A 21,655-nucleotide genomic window follows, 5' to 3' on the forward strand; every position below is an offset into this window, starting at 1 on the left:
GTAACTTCATGTTGCAGAAATGCTACATCAACAGGCAGCTTAAGTGTTTCTGTACAAACAGATATTGTACAGCCTTGGTTTGGTTGACTGGAGCCCATTACAGAGTTTAGGCACATGCCTGAAGATGGAATTACACGACTGAAGTTAAGATGTGCTTAAGTGTTTTGTTGTGTTTGGCCTACATGCTACATCTGTGTTTGTATTACGAAGAAAAGCTGTTCTACAAGACATTCAGGCCTTTTAAAAATGTATTTTTGTTCTGAACTGGAACAGGAAGTTTTATCTTTTAATGAAATTTAGGAGATCTTTAATTCCAGAAATCTTGTAATTGAGTGTACTTAAAACATTGTGTGTCAGTAATGTTGAAATTATTTGAGACATTAAGATTGAAATATTGCATGTCCACATATGTTACTTAATTAATTAGAAGCAACTGTTAACTAAGCATGCAGGGATTGCCTGGGCTGTGTATTACCATCCCCTGGATACGGAAAGGAGCTGTGGTCTGGTCTAGCTTCTTGGCTGAGATGCAATGTTCTGTGAAAATGCTTCTCAGCTGAGCAGTAAAACAAGGACGCTCATCTGTGCACAAAGTAGACCTGGACCTACTAAACCCCACTCAGTCCAACTGGATTTAGGTAGGGACATCTCAAGTGTCTTCTACCAGGTCTTTGCTGCAAGTGCTTCAGAAATGCAGGGCACAGACCCTTTACTTCTGCTTGTAGGTGGTTTGGGTTTTCCTTGGCTTGTTGGTTCTGCCTTTGATGTATCCAAGGTGAGTTCATACTTTCCAGGAGCCATGGTAGTTTGGGCACAGCACCATCATTTTCATCTGATGCTGTACATGATAACCGAGCCTCTCTGGAGCTGAGGGCTGCAGCTCTGCAGCAGCCAGCCAGGGTGCAGAACTAAGCTGCAGCTACCTAAAGTCAAGCTGGGTCTTTGCAGGAACTTTAATGTTACCTCCAAGCCTGTTCTGCCATGGACATCCCACTAGCTGAGGACTGCAGCCTGGCTTTAAACTTAAAAGCTAAAATTTGCAAATTATAGCTAAGCGTGTTTTGGTAACTTCTTGCTAACTATATTGCCATAATCAGTTGTCATTTTCTTGAAAAAATTTCAGTTTTGTGGAATCAGCCTTCAGTATAAGAAGACTCTGGGAAAGATTCAAGCAGCTCTGTGAGGATATAACAAGAATGATAGACAAAGTCTTACCAGACTGAATATATTGCTTGTTCTGCCTGTGTCTAGATACAGTGGCTGTCCAAAAGGTAGTAGATATCTGGAAATAGGCTATGAATGGGAATCATATTCTGTTCCTCTCTGTTTCCCCTGCTCTTCAAGTTACAATCTCTTATCTCAGCCTCATTGCCTGACAGATCAGGTAAGGTTGATCCCCAAGCCCAAGGCTTATTTGGATAAGTGGGCTTAAGAAGACTGAAACAATTGCTTTAGAGAGAAAACTTTCTGTGGTCAAGGCATATGGCACCTGTGGTGAATTTTATTCAGACGAATGTTTCATCTAAAATGGCCTTTCCTGCTTAAGTCTCTGGGTAGTTATGTGGAGCAGTGGCCGGTGAAAAGTGAAACGCCCAGGCTAGATAAGTGTCCAGCCAACCTCCAGCCAGTCAGGCACTTCCCCAACCCGGAGTCAGGGGCTTGTGCCTAAGGCGATGTCAAGCCTTGCGGACGTGTGGCCGCAGTAGAGAGCTCCGAAGTCGCAGGATGAAATGAAGAGGCGACCCTCAGTTTCTTCGGGGGGGCGGTTTTATTGGTAGGGAAACGTGCAGGTTCAGGTAGAAGGAGCTGAGGGCCCCGAGGCAGGGAAAGCCTCGGTTTTACAGAGGGTGGGAGGGGTGAAAGATAGCAAATCAGAGAGGGATACATTAAGGATTGGCATGATCGGAGAACCCATCAAACACAGTTGCGGGAGGGACCCTGGCCCCTAACCCAATCACTCGACACCCTGGCCCGAACTCTCTAGAAAAAGAGGCAGGGGTGTCGAGTGACAGGCAGGCTGCCAGGGGTGGGGAACAAGAAAGATAACCAAGACAACTGGGGAGGGGTTTGGGGATTGACACAAACTGGTAACAGGGCAGGACTTTCTGAGAGAACAATGGGGGGAAAACTGAACAAGCATAAAACACACCACAACAGTTATGGCTTTGCTTGGATGTCCTGCCCTTTTCTTTTGGGGTTGAAATAAATATCTGAGGTTCACAGTCTTTGTGTCCCTATCAGCTTCTGGGTCAGCTGGCCAGCAGAGAGGTTGTCTAATCCCATTTTTGAGAGATGTTCTTTCATCTTATAAGGCCTCAACTACAGCAAAACAAAAATTTAGTTGGAGACTGTGAATATTGACACTTATGACAACCCCCTCTGCCCTTGCTTGGCTCCTCTCTTACTCTTCCTGTAAGAAACTAGGGCAGTTTCTACAATCAAACAACAGAATTCTTTGGATTTAGATGTGAATAAGAATAGCAGTGGGAACCTGGATTCTATGTTCATAATAATAATTATTATTATATTATATTATATTATATTATATTATATTATATTTTGCTGAAGTTACTACATGGTATGGTTATATTTCTGTTTGAAGAAACAGAACAGCTTCACAAATGAGTATAAAAAGATGTATGTGTTTTCCCAAGCTTGTATGTGCTTTACTGTAATCTGACACTTACTGTAAGAAATACATATATAATTGGCAGTGGCAGACACATATTCTGATAGAAAAAAATATGTATTGAATGATACGCTATGTATCACTGATAGTGACTTGCAGCAATATTTCCATAAAAGTAAAGAATAATTTAGCACTTGAAAGTCAGGCCTCAAAACCAAAATAAAATGTTTTTCTGTTTCTGTACCTAGCATTGGATATATCTGCCCTCACTGCAGACATCAGCAGTGTAGACACATATGGCAAAACCCATCACCCCAAGCTCCCTTTGCAGTCAATACAGGGAGCAGGCACTTCTAGGCCATGATTCATCTGACCTATTTACATGTCTGCTGTAGGAGGAGATGAATCACTGCCTAGACTAGATCTGTGCGGAGGATAAAGGGAGCCTAAGATGGCCAGCACAGATGTAGATGCTTGTAAAGATCTACAGTTTGAATTTAGGCTTTCAGTTTGGAACAATTTTCCAAAGAGTAAAATTTCCTAAGCCGTGTTTTTCTAACAGAATATGTGTATGAATATATACATCTATGGTATTTTTCTTCCTGCAACACAAACATTTTCAACAATATCTTTTGAACACTGGCCTTATATCCCCTTCCAAATGTTCTACCATCTGAAGAGCTGCCATTTTATCTCTGCCTCTGCCCCTTTTTTGCACATACAGACATGTGTACACATACCATGTTTCAGAGTTGGGCCTTCTGAGTTTTCAGCATTAACTTAAAATATATTCCTCTGTGTGTGGTAACCAGGGCTGCTGTTACACACAGACAGATATTATAACTGGGTTTGTTTTTTTAAAAAAATCCAAAGCAAAATATGCAAACAAAAATACCAAATGAAGATTTCTGAGATTTCCTTCTGTTTAAAAATAACATTTTTATTAGTTTGGGTTTTTTTCTTCTAGGATCTGCTCTACTCTGCCTGCAGCCTTAGTGAGGCAGAGCATCACAGGAAGAGGAATGTGAATTCCTGGGAGACAAGTACTGATGCAGAGGAGGGGGAAGACAAGACTTGATCATCTAAGGAAGAGCACAGGTTCCTACGTAAAGCTGTGAGATGACAAGAGAGAGGCACAGTTGTGTTATTATGTATAGAAGGCCAGAGTTGAGACTCTGGTTTCTTGAGGGTGATGTCCTGGCAAGTACTCTGGTGCACATGCTGTAGTATAATGTTCCAGTGCATCCGTACATCCATCTATGCTGCAAATGGCATGGGAGTGCTGTTTTGAAAAAAGAAGAAGAAATGAAACCATCCTGTTGGAAAGCTTTACAATGCTCAGCTGCTCCCGAGGAGTGCTTGGTGTAGCTACAGCAGGCAAAACATCCCTCCCATCTAGTCACTGGCACACAGCACAGCAACCCATTTATGTGAGCACCTGGTTGATCAGTTTGCCTGTGACAGATCTTGGCACACCCTCTCCTCTGGCTGTAAAGCTTTACTGACTTGTGTGTTTTTTTCCCCCCACAAACTCTTGTCTGGCATGGGAGGACTTGGAACAGAACAACTCTGGCTCTGGCAACAACAGGAAAGTACATTTTAGATAACCCTTTATGGTGCAAGCTTTGCAGCCATTTAAGGGCTTTTCTGTGGGGTTGGAGAGGAAGGGCTGTCCATCATGCAAAGTCTACTACTGTGGGAAGGGTGCCTGTGGCTGCAAAGGTCTTTGGCAAAGGCCAGTAACATCTGAAGGCTGCTCTGAGAAATGGATTTGGGCTCACAGTTCCCCACAGGGTGCTGTGCAGAAGTGAGCACTCTTCCAGCGGTCATCCCAGTGCATCATTCATTAAACATAAAGCCCTACAGGAAAATCAAGGCTTTGTGTTTTCCATACCCCCTCCTGCATCAGCCCTGACGTCAGTAGGTCGGAACCACGGAAGTGAAATTAAGGCCAGTGCAGTCTAGTAGGCAAGGGATAGCAAATGCTAAGAAGTCAAGGTAATGAGAAAATACCTGCCATCTGGAGCTGTCATAAGCACGAATTTACATCTCTCCCCACAAAATAAATAAATCACAGCCTGCAAAGCATTACTCTCCCTGGATGCAAAGTCCCACTCCTGCTGCTGCCACCAAAAATTTTGGCCTCCCCACTTTGTGCGTGGTCGGTGGCTTCTGCTGAAAGCCCCAGGGTGACATGCCTGGGCAGGGAGAGACATCTGCAAGCGCTGCCTGCTCAGGCGCGGTGGCTGGAGTGCAGGGAGCCGCTCTGCTGCAGCCGCTTGCTCCAGCCCTGGCTCTGACGGAAAGTTTTCCTCCTGGCTCTGACAGCACCACAGCCACTTGGGGAAGCACATGACTTCCTCGGGAGACGGTGTTTCTTGTTTGTGTTGCAGGCCTCCAGCAGGCATGGCACCGAGGCAATATTTATATCAGTTTTTGTAACATCATCGCAGCAGCTGTAATTTTGGGAACTGAAGTGCTGGCTGGAAGTGGGAGAGAGAGGCACAAAGCACAACACACCACATAGAAATGTGGAGGCAAGGGGGAAAAAAAAAGAAAAAAAAAGGCAAGAAAAAAAATTGGCAACCAGCCTCCTCCCCCAGAAAGCTCATTGTGTTCCCCAGTGCCAGGGGTGCTGCTTGCCCTCCAGATGGTTACCACGGGGCCCATCTGTGTAAAAGCAAGTCAATGGCAATTACAGCTCAGGATGTGTGTGATAGGATCAGATCTGTCCCCTCAGGGTGCTTGCACTCCTGGGGAAGCAGGACAGGGGAAGGGGAGTCCTCCAGCCAGGTGGCTTTCTGTGCTACAAGCCAAACAGTGTTCAGAAGTCTTCTACCCTTCAGCTGTGAGAAAGCACAGTGCAACACTTGTGTGCAGGTAACCAGGCTGCCCCCAAAACTGCTTCAGCCCCATGCTGTGCCTTGGCAGCCAGCCCTAGCAAGCTCCTTATCCCACCTACTGGTGCAGTCATGCTGCTCCCAGGTGCCCAGCTCGGATCTCTGACCCACACTCTGCATGTGACCTGACCTCTGTGGAACTACCATGCTGTGGCTGGGAAATCCCCAGGGAGGTAGGAGAGGAGTCCTGTCTTCCAGATGATTTACTTGCTGCTTCCCATGAGAGGTATTCTCTCCTTTTCTGCTCCCTGGCTTGATTTCAGTGGTGTTTAGCCATTGGAGGTTTGAGAATTCTCTGGTGCTGTGGGGCTGGAAGTCATAGCTGCCTGAAAGACAGTAGAGTTGTCTTCACTGTGTCTCCTTGTTTCTTCATCTGCCCAGCAGATGCAGAGGCAAGTGAATGCCCTTGGTGGGTGCCATGTGTGCAAGAGGGGCTCTCCACTGCCCATGCATGTTCTCAGTAGGTGGTTTCTACCTCTACTGCCAAACAGGAGCAGCTAGCAGAACACAAGGCCTGAATTCTTCCCTGTGCATTGCTTTTTCTCCATGTAACTCCGCTGGCCTGTTGAGTTATGTCTGACAGAAGGTGTCACAGAGTCTCCAGTTGCCTTAAAGCTTGATGAAACTGAAGAAAGTTGACATGAAGCTAAAAAGCTCCCACAAGGTGCAGCCCCAGACCTGTCAGGTGATGCACATTTCATCATAGACAAGAGCTGAAGGTCATTTGACCCAAATATAGCTGTGTGGTGCAAAACACCTTCATTGTCCTGGACAGCACAAGGTCTCTAGAAAAAGCTGGGCTGCCAATGAGCTCTCCAGTTCATGTGTCCTGCAGTCCTCTGAAAGGACTGCTGTGAGGACCTAGCAGGGGAACCATCACTGTGTCTGCTTGGGAAGACTCCTGAAAGCCAGCACCTGGAAGGTGCTGCATCACAGGCTCCCTGAGGCAGAGACACCACCAAAGACTGGTGACATGGTAAGCATGGCTTCTTGAACTGTGTGCTTCAGAAAATCCCCTCCAGTCTCCCATTTCATATGCTCTTGTGCCATAAGTACTCCTATTTGATCTCAAAAAGAACAGAAACTTCAATGGCCATGTTGTTTCCTTAGCACAAACACCCTGAAATGCTCCTGGTGAGCAGAGTTGGGGTAAGAAAGGCAGGGAGTGGAGGGAGAAAGAAAAGACATGCCAGCTGTGGTGGCAGATCCTCCGAGGTGGTGCTGGGAGGGCTTGGCAACCCTTTCAGCATTGTCCTATTGCAACAGGAAGGAGGAGGATATACAGAGATTACTTAAAAGCCCCCAACATTTTCCCTGCTTCTATTGCACTGCAGAAATTCTGCAAGGGAGAAGGGAAAAAAAGACTATCCGAAAAGAAGGTACCCTTGATAACTGAAAAAACTTCTTTTTAGAGCTTACTTCTATTAAATATTTGCTACGTTTTAAATTGCTGTTTTCAGGGGCTTAGGGAAGAAGTTTTCTTCTCAGTCATTAATATTTTCTTAGAAGGGCTGCATGGCTTTTTCACTGCTACATGCTTACACTGAAATAGATGTGAAAGCAGTTTTCAGTAGCTCAAAAAGAAGTCTCTGATCAGCCTACATCTAAGATTTCCCTTAAGGACATTAGTGGGAAAGAAATAAGTGGTTAAGTGCTTTTTTCTTTTCCTTGTTTCCCCTTTATCCCCCTCTCTCTTCCCCCCTCCTCATCTTTTTCTCAAAAGTAGATTGTTTGGGTGCAGGAGTTAGCCCTGTAGATATTGGGTGTCTGTGTGCATAGGGACAAAAATACAGTTCTCCCCTTATCCACAGGCTGTTGCAGGCTGTAATATTTGGCTTGATTGCAGTATGCCTTATAATGTCATTTTTATTAGGGAGAGGTACTGTGTGATGCACTTTCTGAAAATATAATTTGCTATTTTGGATTCAATAATGCTTTTATGGAGGAATGAGAGAGTGAAAGATTTTCTAGTTCTTTTACCTGAAACTTCCTAATGTTTTTAGTGCCCTGCTTCTCCTAGACAAATACTTCTGTGTTAGACTTCCCTCTCCTTCTCCCGCCCCCTCCTTCTTCTCTTATTCATGTGTTTTGATGAACATAAAATGCCTTCCAATCCTTAGAGAGCTGTACTTATCATTAGACTGATGTTTTCTGCCTCTCAGGTTTTATTTATGTAAGTCTAAAAATGTGTAGCTCACTGGCACCCCACATTGCTTTTGGCTTCTCCCATCTTGCACGTGCCATGCTAGCTCATGTTTGCTTTTTCCTTGAGCTCTTTCTTTCATGCTATTACAACTTTTTTTAGCACAGGATGTCTGAAACAACGAGCACCAACGAGGAGAATAAACTTCCTTTGAATGGGAGAAGAGCCATCCCACCAAACTACTCCAATGGTGAAGAAAATGAGGTTCCTGAGATGGAAGCTTTTGGATTGGTACCTAGAGGATTTAATCCCAGAGGTACAGTGTACAATTAAGCTGTAAATCTTTTTTTACATCTTCCATACTCTTAGCACAGGTCTGTGAACTAAATCCAAACTACTTTTTCCTTACATATTTCCAATTCAGACAGTTTTTCTTGCTGTTCGTGGGAAAACTTACTGAAACCACCTGTGTGTATGGAAGTGTTAGCATGGGTTATGGGTATGGAAAGTGAGGAGTAAAGAAGCTGGGTGACCACTTATCAGCTTGAACTGTGGGACTGGTTAAAAAAAGGCAAGAATGGGTTTTTTCCAGTTTGATCACAATCACAGAATCACTTAAGAACCTACTGGCTTCAGGCATGGCTGTGGCAGCATTGGAGTGTAGGGCCAGAAAGAGTCTGTTCTCTTAACGGCCTGTTCCATTTATATGGCCTTAAGCTGCCTGTGAAGCTGCTGAAAAATGTTGTCTGGCAGGGAAAACTTTTACTATATATGTTCAGGTCACTCACAAAAAATAACATGAGACTAGAAGGTATACCCATATGATTTTTTATTCTCCTGTGAAGAATGTTTCAATCATTTGGCTGGGGAAACAAAACAATATCATGATATAGAATAGACAAATCAAAGTATGTTCCCAGTGTCGGCTCTTTGGAGTCAACCAGAAATAAAAAAATATGTAAGATCTGGTTTAAAAGAAAACAGGATTAAATTCTGAATGTCTCATTAATGAAATTATGTTAAATTTTTTGCCTATTTGAATTGAACAGCAGAAGTTGTTGAATGTGGCAGCTCAGGGTAGCTGGATGTAATACTACTTAATACTCATAGGGGACTTTTCATCCAGAGTTGAAGGAGTGCTTAATAAATGTGGACAAGAATTAATTACTGAATTTCACACATTGGGAAACAGGCAAAGAGATTTTAAGTGACAAGTTGCAAAGCATTATTTCTGTAATCCTAATCATGTGCCTTAACCACACTCCCCTCCCCACACACCCCTCCCTACCCCCATCTTAATACACACACATTTCTTTTCGAAGCATTTATTTTTAAAAAATGCCTGAGCAAACCAACTGGCTTGTTAAGACTGCAGAAATTTTGCTTGAACCTATTCTGACAACACTGTAGCTCTGGGGCAAATGTGTGTGTTTAAATTGTCAAATGCAATGCAGTGCAGGTCCCAGCTAGACACTCTTTCAAACCCAACACTCTCACAGAAACTGGAGATGTATTACTGTGGGATACCGTAGAAGGAATGGAGCCTGTAGCTAAAGCCCACCAGTACCAAGAGAAAGATTCCTATTTGCTTTTTGATGTGCTTCACATCAGGCTCTAAATGAAGAGTGGTGCATGTGGGTGGCAGCCTCCTGCTTTTCAGAAATGCAGTGAAAACTTAGGAATGTCAGGTCAAGTGAGTTGAGGGAGGACCCCAACATGTCCTTAAGGTGATGCTATTGTTGAGAAGACCATCTCTTGTCCAAAGCAAGAGTTTGTGGCCATTGGGTAAACCTGGCTATGGGACTGGTATGGCTGAAAAATAAATCTGTGTGTTGCAGCAGAACTCTTTGTAAAGCTGGATCACCTCTGCTGTGCAATTCTCTCCAATGTTTGTAGCCAAAATATGCAAGGGGTGACCTGAAGAGTCCCTGAAGGGACTGCAGCAGTGTTTCTGTTTTGGTGCACATCAGCTGTGATCTAAGCCTGTGGCACCAGCTGATACAAGCATGGTCTCTGGACATACTGTTTGGGGCAGGGTGCTTAAGTCACCTATCAGAGCATGTTAAAGGTTTCTTGCCCCATGGAGCTCGACCTGACATTCAGGAGCTGAGCTTGCCCCGGAGAACTCTCAGTGTTGTGCTTGGGAGATAAAATGGGCAGAGCAGGAGCAGCACTGTGCTGTGAGGCCCTAGAGCTGCGAGCACATCCTGGCAGAGACATTTTCTGACACCTTCCCTTTCTCCTCCACGCCCCTACACTTCTGGGCTGTCCAGATTTTTCTGTGGTGGTTTCCAGATTTCGTTGCCATAACACACTGGAAAAAAGCATGCAAATGCTTTTATCTGTGCTGTTACAATGGAGGTGTTTTCTAGCCTTTGGACACCTGATATAAACATCTAAACACCTGTGTCTTCACCTGTGTCAGATTGTAGTCAACACAGAGCCATCCGGTGAGTGGAGGTGAGGGCACAGGCTGTCCGGAGAGTCAATGGATGTCAGTTCCATGGTGATCTGTATCCTTCTTTCAGCTCCACTGGCTGCAGCAACCAGCCATCAGCTGGCCATAATAAGTTGTTACATACCAGGCTCACATCATTTAGATGCCTAAATTTAACAGAATTCTGCCCTTGATCTGTGCAGTGTAGGAGTCTACAGCTGAGCTAGTCACCCTCGTTTCCCTTGACAGCCAACAGAGAGAAACAGGCATTTTTAGGGTGTGATTCACTTGACCTATTTTAGCTACTACTCTCGGATGAGGTAAGACCCTGTGCTTGCCTAGCTCTCTGCTGACACCCACTTCGACTGCGCTGAATCACAGCCGGGGCGAGCGAGGCGCCGGCTGCGTCCCCAGCGCGGTCAGTGCGCTGCCTGCTGCTGGAGCTGCGGCAGGAGATGCTCATGATGAGGACGGAGCACTTCTTCAGCGGGAAGCGTATGGCTCCGTGAACATCTCTGTGCCGTGTCCTCCCCCCGGCTCGTCCCGGCCAGCTCATCTCACCACAACGTGTCGTGAGCGGGCTCGGTGGGAGGACACAGCCCTGTCATCCCGCTCACCCTTGCAGAGCCCGGTGAGTCGCCAGGCATTTGTGCTTCCCCCGCTAGCGGAGTGATGGGCACTTCCTTTGGAAATTCACGCCATTTTTTGTAGTAATTCAAAGCCCTTCCTCTCTGGTTTTCTGAGGAAACCTGATGTTTAGAGGCTATTCTTTTTATTTGAAAAACTGCTCAACTTTGTGCTCATTTATTGCCCTGCAAGCTTAACATTACACAGGCTTTAAGAAGGCATCACACTGTTGCCTCTCATGCAGCAAACTGAGCAACAGACCAGGCTACAGGCAAACCCTCCAGTGGACCTGACTTCAAGGGAGGTCTTGACTTGCCACCTGTCCCTCACAGCTTGGCATCGCCTGGAGCTTTCCTTTGGATCACGCTCTGGTGCTGGTCTTAGCACATCCCATTACCCTGCTCATGTTTTGCTCTTCATAATTACCATTACTGTAATTAGCAGCGGCTCAGCCATAGGTTATCTTCATCTGGCAAGCTACTCGTACATTTTAACACTGAGCCTAAAAATGAAATGTGTTTTTTGCAGATGTGGATGGCTGTGTTCTGACAGGAGCTGTGTAAAGTCCTGTGATAAAATGAAGCAAATGCTGGACTGAAAGCCCAGGGTGGCTTAGCTTTGCAGTTCCTTGAAGGGGCTAACATGCAGAGGAAGGGTGGGGTCACTATTGCCCCCATCTCCTGTTTTATTGCAAAACAGCAGATGAAAACAAAACAAACCCTCAGCTCTGTTTTTGTGCCTCCTTGGAATGAGGGAGAAGCTGAGCCAGTTGATATTCACAGAACCCCAAAATACACAGCTTTTAAATGTAGTGCTTTTGGCCCAAATGGGTTTGAAAGATATAAGGGGAGAGATTCTCCCCTGTCCCTGCTTTACCCCTGTACAGAAAAATTCCTGCCTCATGTAATTAAATTGTGAGTTTTGTCAGCATTTTTGAAAGAGCATTGGTAAGTTTTGCAAGGAAGGAGGTGAAGACATGCCCTACTTCACATAGGGACAATGGGAATGATTTCTGGGCAAAAATGTTTTATACAGACATCTCTGTAACCTCAGCCAGTGCTAAAATCAGCACTGGATTTTTACAGAAGTTACTCCAGAAGCCTGGTGAATTGAGCAGAGAATAACAATAACATTGTCATGGGACTCTAAACCTGACTCAGGATTGAACAGAGTATTCTAGCCTTTTTGCAGATGAGGGTTAGCAGGACACAGATGATTTTGGGTTCAGTTATGCAGGGCTTTTCCATGAAAGGTTCCTTATCATGCTGTGTCCTCAGGCATATTATTTTCCTTCTGTTTCCTATAGGACATGGATAGGGATCTGAGGGATGATGCAAGCAGGAGTGGGACCTACTCCCATTGCCATTACTCCCCTGTCTCTCATTAGCTGTTGCCCAGAGCCCAGGCTGGAGCTGGAGAAGGACCACACTCACCATGCTTCTGATCCAGGGAGGGTGCTGCCTGCAGAGCTCTGCTGCCTGTCCAGAACTGACAAATTAAACAATTGTGCTGAGCTTCTGTGAAAGGGGCCACATTCACTGAGCACATCATTCTTGCCTACAGTGTGCTTTGTAGAAAGCCAAATTAGCCACCATCATAAATACACACAGCTCCACCAGCTGCTGTAAATGTGCAGCTCTTTTTGCCAGAGCATGAGTTTGGCTCTGCCACTCTAAGTATAAAATGAAGGAATTAGCTTGTTTCTAACTGTCAGCACCTGGAAAGACAAGCTGAGAGCTGCAAATCTAGCTTTACTCTGCTATCTCTCTCCTGGTGGTGAGTAGTAATGGTCCTGCTCCTCCTGGCAGAGGTTTCATGATTATGTCCCTAGCATGCAGGCGAAAGAACAATGTCCAGTTCATTTTCGTGTGGTTTCTCATAGTGTGAGAAGACTCCAGTTGCAGATTTGTGGTGTGGTACAGTCATGTAGCTTATGGTGAGTGTGAGTGCCTGTGGCTATCCCAGTGCCACCCCACACTGGTCATTTGCTGAACAAACTACTTATAGCTTGCTATAACCATTTATACAGCCTGAATCTGAAGGGAGCAAAGCTTTGCCTGTGTGTGTTATAGATACCTACTGCTGCTTGCCTGTAACTCTATGCTGTAATTATATGCTGTAATGTTATATTTAGTTTTCATAAGAAGACACTAATAGCAGTGGAGGTGTACTGAGAAGCTGAGACAAGACACATGCAGTACACCCAAACCTTATCTAATACAGGCAATCCAAGCTCTCAGCTGAATACAAGATCATTAACTGCCTCTCAGGCTCTTCAGCTCTCAGCACTGGTAGCATTTTGCAAACAAGGTATTTAAGTGTCACAAAGCCCCTGTGAATTTGCATTTTACAAATGAGGGGCTGCAAGAAGGGAGACACGAAGCCCCAGTAATCGAAGTCCCACTGATTGCTCTGGTAAACAGCAAGGCCCAGACTTGCAGAAAGCCAGTGCCAATGGAAAGATGGGTCCAGACTCTCCTTGGGGCCATTCAGCTTCCAACAGCTAGCAATCTGCTCTTCCTATGGTTGCTCTCACCATGCACTATAAGCCTTTTGGCCTCTGTGAAAATGGCAGGTGGACAGAGAAGTGTCTGCCTATAAGCCTCTTCTCAGCCAGGAGCATGTAAACCCAGACAGATCCAGCATGTTCCTGTTGCATGGTGTTCCCTCCCTGGAGAAGGGGAGGACGGGGCCTCTAACAACATTGATACCAATATTGATGTTTCAGCACACTGACTCCTTCCCCCTCTGCTCATTTATGTGTCTCTGCAGATTACCTGCGTGTTGTGGATATTTATATGTTCAAGGAGCCTCAGGAGATCAACAAGCAGGAGCACCACACTGATAAGTACTACAACCCCAAGCTGATAGTGCGTCGGGGACAGGCTTTCCAAATCCAGATTGATTTCAACCGACCCTACCAGCCACAGTCAGACCAATTCTGGCTGGAGTTTTTGATGGGTAAGTGCCTGGCAAAGGCTGTGTCCTATCAGCAAAGCAATAGTCTCTCATAAACAGGAAAACAGCAGAAATTAATCGCTGGGTGTTTTCCTGTTATGATTGATAAACCATAAAAACAGGCTTAGCCATAGGCAAGGAAGTGTTCTTCTAAACAGGGTTTGAATCCTTTCTTGAGAAAATCAGCAAAATTTCATGTGAGAGAAGAAGGGGAAAAATCTGGGGGTTTCTGTTTCATAAGAAGCTGTACTTTTTTGAGCTTTCAAACTTATATCTGGTTAATGCTGTATGGCAATGCTGAAAGGTAGGTGGAACAGGAAACCTCTTTTGTTAGTGTTTAGGAGACGTGGGGAAGAGAGTCTGTTGTTTGAGGCAGGAGAGGTGAGTGCATGAACTGAGATAGCAAAATATTGATTGCATAAAGAGGGGAAGTTACACTGGGTGGAAGAATCTTGCAACTTTTCAGCCTGCATTTACAAGTAACTTAGTAACAAGAGACAGAGTTCAGTGACTGTGATTTTGGACCAGAAACAGAATCATAGAATCACTAAGGTTATAAAAGACCTCTAAGACGATTGAGTCTACATGTTAGCCTAGCACTGCCATGTTTACCACCAAACTATATACCTAAGCAGGGGTGGTTATTCCACCACTTCCCTGGGCAGCCTGTTCCAATGCATGGCTACCCTTTCAGTGAAGAGATTTTTCCCAATATGCAATCTAAACCTCCCCTGGTACAACTTGAGACTATTTCCTCCTGCTCTATTGCTTGTCACCTGTGAGAAGGGACCAGCCCCCTCCTTGCTACAGCCTCCTTTCAGGCAGTGTAGAGAGTGATAAGGTCTCCTCTGATCCTCCTCTTCTGCAGGCTAAACACCCCCAGCTCCCTCAGCCACTCCTCATTGGACTTGTGCTCCAGATCCTTCCCCAGCTCTGTTGCTCTTCTGCTGGACACGCTCCAGCACCTCAATGTCTTTGTTGCAGTGAGTGTTCCAGAACTGAGCACAGGATTTGAGGTGTGGCTTCACCAGTGCTGAGACACTTACTCAGGATGATATCAGAGACTTTCTTGATTTATTGCTGAAAGAGAAAGAGAGCTTTTTTCCTCTCACTAAGAAGTCTTCATCAGAGACCCAGGTCCTAAGGTATCTGTTGACTCACTGAAGGCATGGAACTAGAGAAAGGCATGACCTCACTAGAAAAGGAGAGAAGCTAAAGGGCTTCCTGCTGTGCTCCAAAGATAGACCCACCAAATTCTGGTCCCTACAACACAACTCTGGGAAATACCCAGCTTCATCTAGGTTAATCTGGGGGGTTTTGTGCTAAGACATCAATGTTTCCCTTATAAAGCCTTTAAAGTAGGTTATAATTGATGTTTTAATTTACTTTCCTGTGAGATGCAGATCTGAAACTTGTAATGCTGAGTCTTTTCCATCATTGAATTATGATGATATGGCCATTTATTAGATTTGTTGCCTTCTAAAGCTAGATGGGCGTTTATCTCTTAAACATATGTGCAGTGAAAATGTTACTGGCTGCACATTTTTTTTCCATGGCTCTCTTCTTTCTAATTTAAATTAGGGTTGGGAGGCATGTTATGACAGTCCAGTGAATGATTGGCTGAACAGCCACAAGTGCCTTTAAAAATTTAATATGCATAAATATCATTAGTTCTTTTGGGATTTAATTAAATTCAAGATTGTTCCCTTAATCTTTGTATGTTTAAAACAAACAGCTGTATCAAGAAGACGTGGAAAATGGAACATTTGGTTTTTATTGCACTCTGTGCAGTTTGCATTTGTTTTAATCAGATATTCTATATTGGAAGAAGAAAATTAACACTTCTTTTGACATTGCACAATCCACTTAAGAGAACACATTCACTTCTTTTTTTTTGCTCTTTCCTAACACATCCATCCATGGTTTGTAGCTTGAATCTCTAAGTATGGATAAAAATACTCTCATCTACAGCCATGGTAGGAATGGGGTTAATACGGCCTGAGCCAGGGGAGTCTCTGCAATAAACACAGCTCTGAATTATTCCTTTGGAGCTAGCCCTGTGTGTGTGGTGGAATTCCCCTCCCTCTTCTTCACTGTTGCTGTCCTTCCTGTGACATGGGATGGGCGTCTATGCGTGGTGGCTTACAACTGGCTGCAGATACAAGATAGGGTTCAATGCTATTGCCCTCCCCTGTTTTTTCTTTGCTTCTGTGAGCACCACTGCCCTCACGTTGCGAGGACTTAAACTCACAGAGATTCAACTGGGAGGTGTTCAAGCTCCTCTTCTGGGAACTAGTCAACACTCAGCACTCTGCAAATGTTTCTCTTTGTGAACATGTGGTGAAAATGCAGTATATTTGTTCTCAGAGGCTAGCAACAGGAAGCAAAACAAACACAGTCCACAGCAGAGAAGGAAAATTCAGAAATTATATGCCTGACTCTTGCCACTTCTCCTTTTAGTATCGAGTCCAATGTTTAATGCTGAGAAGAGAAAGGAAATTTCTCTTACTTAGGAAAGACAACTGGCTGCTGAATGTCTCAGTGCTGTGCTCTCAAACCTTTTGTCAGAGGGAACTGTGGCCATTTTCATCCATTTTTTTTCAGTTTATCTTCCTGAAGAGCTCGCTCTCACCTCTCATACTGCCTGAACAGCAGAACCCAGACAAAAAGCTCTTGCCCAGGCTGCCTGTGAGCAAGGGAGAGAGGCAGGCACCTCCAAGCAGAGTTTAACCCTGCTGTCTTAAAGTGGGATGAACTCTCTTCTGGATTTTTTTTCTTCCTCTCTTGACTCTCTCTCATAGACCAGACTCTGGCTTTAAGAGCACCAAAGGCAGGGAAGCTGAATCCTGCCCTTTGGTACTGTCAGGCAGAAGCTATCCCTAGGGAGTGGCTCAGAAAACAGCCTTGCAGCAGAGGCAGCTTGAGCTCACAGAAACTTTTTGTTCTGAAAGGATTATACTTCCTAGGAATGTGCTGAGCTTAGGAGATTAAAGTGATGGACACACAGAAATATTGGCAGGCTGTTGTAAGATGACCTTTGCAAGGAGCACTCTGTGTGCCTGAACAGTAGATTTCAAATGGTACAGCAGAACTGTTGAATAGAATAGCCTCGATTGGAGGGGCCTCTGGAGGTCTCATCTCTAGCAGGTCAAAGCAGGTCCAGCTTCTCCAGCATCTCTGGGTCTTTCCCTAAGAGCAGGTTTTGAGTATCTCCAGAGTGTGGATGTTTCCCCAAATAATGTGGACCAGGCTGCCCTGAACTGCAGAATATTTTGAGTGGTTCAAGGTTCTATTCTCGTAAGGTACAAAGTTACTCTATAGGAATGGCTGGCCTTGACTCCCAGGGAATTCAATTGGAGCTGGGAAAACTTGAAGTCTCCTTTTGCAGGGCTGTGCCTGCAGTGGAGGCAGTTTGTACAACCGTGTCTACAAAGCTATTCAGAAGTCATTAGTTCCCAGCTCTGAGAAAGTTCCCCAAGTTGACATTAATCCATCACAGAATTTTTATCCATTAAAGACTAATTTTGATCCTGAAAAATGTGACAATTGTAATGGATTGGTCCTGTGGGTGTGCACAGAACTATTCTATTTCCGTTATTCCTTAAAATTTTCTTTCCTTTCTCTTTTTTTTTCACTCCTATTTTTTCTTTTTTTGCATCATTAAAAAGATGATTAATGAAGCAAGTAAAGCAAGTAGAGACTGCTTAATCCTTCTAATTGATAATGAATCAAGGGTACCTGGAACAAATACTTCTTCTGTCATGTGAAACAAGATCTGAAACGCTCAGAGAATGATCTTTAATTACAATCCTTCTTTATCCATTTAAATGCCATTTTCACAGAATTCAGGGATTAAATTGTATAAATAAATATATATGTGTGTGTGTAAATATATATATATATTTGTGTATATGTATGTATATATATGGGAATATATAAATAGTTCACCCCAATCTCTTGGAAGTCACTTTTACAGACATTCTTCTATGATAGTTCCTTATGACTGAAGTCGTTCTTGCTTTAACAGACTGTTTTCTGTAGAGTCATCCCTGGTGAAATTGACTGAAATGCTAACATGTGAATTATTGTAATTCAGTTTTGCACATAGTCCTTTATTAAATTAGGACCATAGTTGCCTGCCAAAGTATGGAACACAATGAATGTGCCAAAAAATCCACATGGAAAAATATCCACTTATAAAGAGTAATTAGATGTAATTCCAGTTCTTGTGCTGAACGTCAGCCCTGCCACAGTACCTATGGTTTGAGAGCTGCTCTGTCACCACATATCTCCTTCATTTCTGTCTACTTTCTGGCTTTTACAAGAGGAAAGGTGAGCATCACCACTTGGGTGAAACTTGTTTTATTGGTCTGGGATTGTGTTGAAAAAGCCGCAAGAGAAGTGCCGATGCTGTACTTACATCTAGCTCCCCACAGTGGGATTAATTCCAGTTTTTTGGAGCCTTAGTGAACCCAGAAGAGCCAAAGGACTTCCTCACCCATCTTGATCCATCCTGACTCCTACCTTTGTGATGATGGGGATATTTTGTGTTCCTCTTAATTTTCCATAATGCAAGGCTTAGCCCGGGACAGCCAGTTTGGTGTGGGTGCTGCAAAGTTTCCACTGGCACTGCTGCACTGGCAGGGATTTCTCTGAAAAGCAGATGAATGATGAGATGGGCTTATACAGCCTTCAATCTTGCTTTTAGTAGTAGTTTCCAGTACGTGGCTGTAAATCCTTGAGGGGTTGATGAGTTTATATGGTGCATCCTGACTCTAATGATGTATTTCCCCACATCCTCATAAATTGCTGTCTATTTGTGCTTTCCTTAAATGGCTTCATAAATCCATATATATTGGTCTAGCCCTAAATGTTATTATGAACATTTTATTCATTGACGCACTTCTGGAAGGGCCGTAAATTCCAGTCCCCCAGGCTACTCTCACCTTTGCACACGTGTGCATGTGTGGATACCCACCCACCCGTCCATATGCTCTCCTCAGGCTTCTATAAATCATTGGCTTCTGACCTGAGATCAGAGGAGAGACTTACTGCTCCTTTTTCCACAGTCTTCCCAAGCCAGTTCCAGGGGGATAGTTATAAACACATCAAAGAAGCTAAGAACATAAAGATGTTAGAGCTGATCCCATATGGCTTATTTAGGTGATACCAAATTCCCACTTATAGTCAGAGGGATATCTAAGTTCAACTAAATAACCAGAGGTCCAGTTCAGGATACGCACACCAGAATCTTTGGAGCTCTTCATACTGTTCTACAGTGTCCACTGCCTTTCCCTGTTTTCACAGCAGAGTTGGGCCAGGAAAGATTCCAGGATTATTGAGGTTTTGATGATTTTGTCAAGCAGTAATTCTGCTTTAGTGGGAAGTATTGCTACCTCTGCTGTCACCTATTCTCCTCAGCAGCTTTGGGGCAGGGTGAATTGTAGCCAACAGAGGTGCTGCAACATGAGATGTCCCCCAGCACTAGGGATGGGATGTCAAGCTGAATTCTTATTCTGGGTAAAAGTTGCTCTTTGGAAAACTTTGGATCTTCATGTTTTAGGAGATTTTGGCACTATCAAGAGAACTAACCGGTCTAGAGGGCACACTGTGTTGGTAGGTAACTTAGCACTGTGAGTTTATTAGATCCTTGTTTCACAAAGAAGAACAAAAAATTGAGCAGAGATACAAAAACACCTGATGGTCTAAACTTGGAATCTCATTTTGTCACAGAAAAAATAATTTATTAGCAGCAGAACATATTTCCTAGAGATTGCCTCCCAGCAGACAAGACACCTGTTTGCCAGCTCTTAGCAAAAAACAAACCCCTCCACTTGCTGAACAAAGGCATTGGGGTATTCTTTTCCTCCCCTCTGGAATTCCCAGCTGGGTCCCAGAGGAGTAGAGAGGAGGCAGTCCCTTGAGGTGACAATGGGTGCAGTATTTCATGCAAATTAGTCTTTATTTGTCTGACTTTTGCACTGCTTCAGCAGCATCAAGTGGCACATAAAATCTGGCTGTATTTTTTAGTTGTTTTACTAGCTAAAGTGTGTGGCTCTGATGTGTGTTTTACAATTGTAAAGAACTACAAACATTCACTGCTGGGACAGAGTGGCCAGATGTTAAGGATTCATAACTGGAGCCATGGGCAAACCTTCTTTCAAGATATTTGTGTTTATGACATTTCCAAGTTTGTATATAGCACTTCTGAAGGCAATGGAATTTGAGGGTGGTAGGAACTCAGATGAAACGTTAGAGATTTAGAGAGTAATGCTTTTAACAAAAGAATGTTTCCTCTTCTTGCTTCTTTTGATTGTTTGGAATTTTTTTGGAGCACCTCTCCTGTTTCTTTCTAATTTGTTTTATTCTGCATTTCGTGTCATAAATCCCATATGCTGACACCTATCTCCAAGGCTGCTTGCTATCAAAAGGCTTACTCTGCTGTACTGGTGACTTCCAGCTCAAACTTATTTATCAATATATCACAGTTATTATACTTCCATGGATGGTGCTGAAATAGATTTGTTACCCTTTATATGAAAGTGTGTATCTAGATAAAACAAATGAACTTATAGGAAAATTGTTAATTACTGTGTGTAATCAACAACTCCAAAGGGAGACAGATCACTTGACTCCTTGAAAAGCCAATCTTCCAAGGAGGGTTCCTAAAAAGACAAAGGCTACTGAGATACAGCTTTGTTCACCTCCTTCTCTTCTGAGGTATCCCACTTCCATCAGGAAGGAAATTCCCTGTGAAGCTCACTAGATCTCTAATCTCTGTGCTACCAAACCTTCCTTCCTCCCTGCTGTAACTAAAGCTCAGTTGTGTGGGACCTATCCAAGAGCACCTGCTGGTCCCTCCAGTGTCTGTGCCAACAGCACAGCACTAATTCAGCCCTGGCATTTATGAGCTGTTTAATGAGCACATACACAAACACACACAGAGCAGTGTGCATGTCCACTGGGGATCAAGGGGAAAACTAAACTACATGTAGTCAGGAGCTTCCAGGGACAGGATAGAGAAGGAGAAGGAGGAGAATAGAACCGAGCAAGCCCTGGTTCCTGTTAGTCACTTACAAAGTACAGTGGCAGAATTGGATAACTGGAGGAGGACTGCTCATGTTTTGACAGCTGAACTCACTGTACCTATCTCTCACCCTCTCTCTCTTGCTGTAAATCCCTCTCTGGTGTGGAAATTTTACCCAGAATTTAACACAGCTTGCCTCCCTGCCTGATGGGCCCAGAGCTGACATGCTAGGGAGGAAAGGCATATGTTGAAAACAACTGAATTTGAACGCATGTGTGTGGCCACAGTTCTGTGGTTTAGATGGCTTATTATTTTGCTGCTACATAAATAGATTTTGGCAAGCTTTATCAAATGCTGCACTTTGCTCTTTGTCCCTGTAAAGTGTCTATGTGTGACAGGGGACATCCCATGCATACCCACATCCACACATGCTGCGGTCATGGTGCCTTTTGCCATGTAGATCTTTACTGATGATTTTTAATTTATCTTATGAACTCCTTCAATAGCGACAGCAGCTACTTCACTCCTCTTCTCCTGAGTGCCTGGAAACTTCAAGTGTAGAGTCAAGCTGAGTTGCAACTGAAGTGAGAAGGAGCCTTAGGACCCCAGCTTAGTTAGCTACAGAAACAAGGGTAGAATAAGAAAGGATAAGAAAGAAGAATTTATCAAAGAATTGCAGACCTGTGCACTGTGCATCAGGGAAATAGATTTGTTTGTGCCATCAAACGTTCTGTACAAGGGAGGTTTCTGTAAAAATTAATGTCTTCTGACAGCATTGTGCCTCAGCACCTAGCACTGAAATGCAGAGTGTTGGAGGCCTGAGAAAGGGGGTCACTGTGAGTTCTCTCTCCTCTCCTGCTTCAAAGGCAGGACAGTCAGTAGCTTCTATTCAGTACATGATATCTTTGAAGGAGCCTATTAAAAAAAATCACCC

At 44.0% G+C, this 21,655-nt stretch overlaps 1 protein-coding gene across 4 annotated transcripts in view; it reads left to right on the forward strand.

Moving 5' to 3' along the window:
- The first annotated feature begins 5,447 nt into the window (after positions 1–5,447).
- The window catches only part of F13A1 (coagulation factor XIII A chain), a 60,493-nt gene continuing 44,285 nt past the window's right edge, over positions 5,448–21,655 (forward strand). The window contains exons 1-3 of one of the 4 annotated variants that reach the window (XM_071452463.1): positions 5,448–6,505; positions 7,835–7,988; positions 13,509–13,697. In XM_071452463.1, coding sequence (XP_071308564.1) covers positions 6,503–6,505; positions 7,835–7,988; positions 13,509–13,697 — 346 coding nt within the window. In that variant the 5' untranslated portion in view covers positions 5,448–6,502. Of the gene's footprint in view, positions 6,506–6,798; positions 6,909–7,834; positions 7,989–10,588; positions 10,741–13,508; positions 13,698–21,655 lie in introns of those variants that run through there. The other 3 variants (XM_071452471.1, XM_071452480.1, XM_071452486.1) reach the window with 3 other exon arrangements.

This window comes from Agelaius tricolor, unplaced genomic scaffold, assembly GCF_023055355.1.
Source record: "Agelaius tricolor isolate 1412-34295 unplaced genomic scaffold, bAgeTri1.0.p SCAF_2, whole genome shotgun sequence".
Classification (NCBI taxonomy): domain Eukaryota; kingdom Metazoa; phylum Chordata; class Aves; order Passeriformes; family Icteridae; genus Agelaius; species Agelaius tricolor.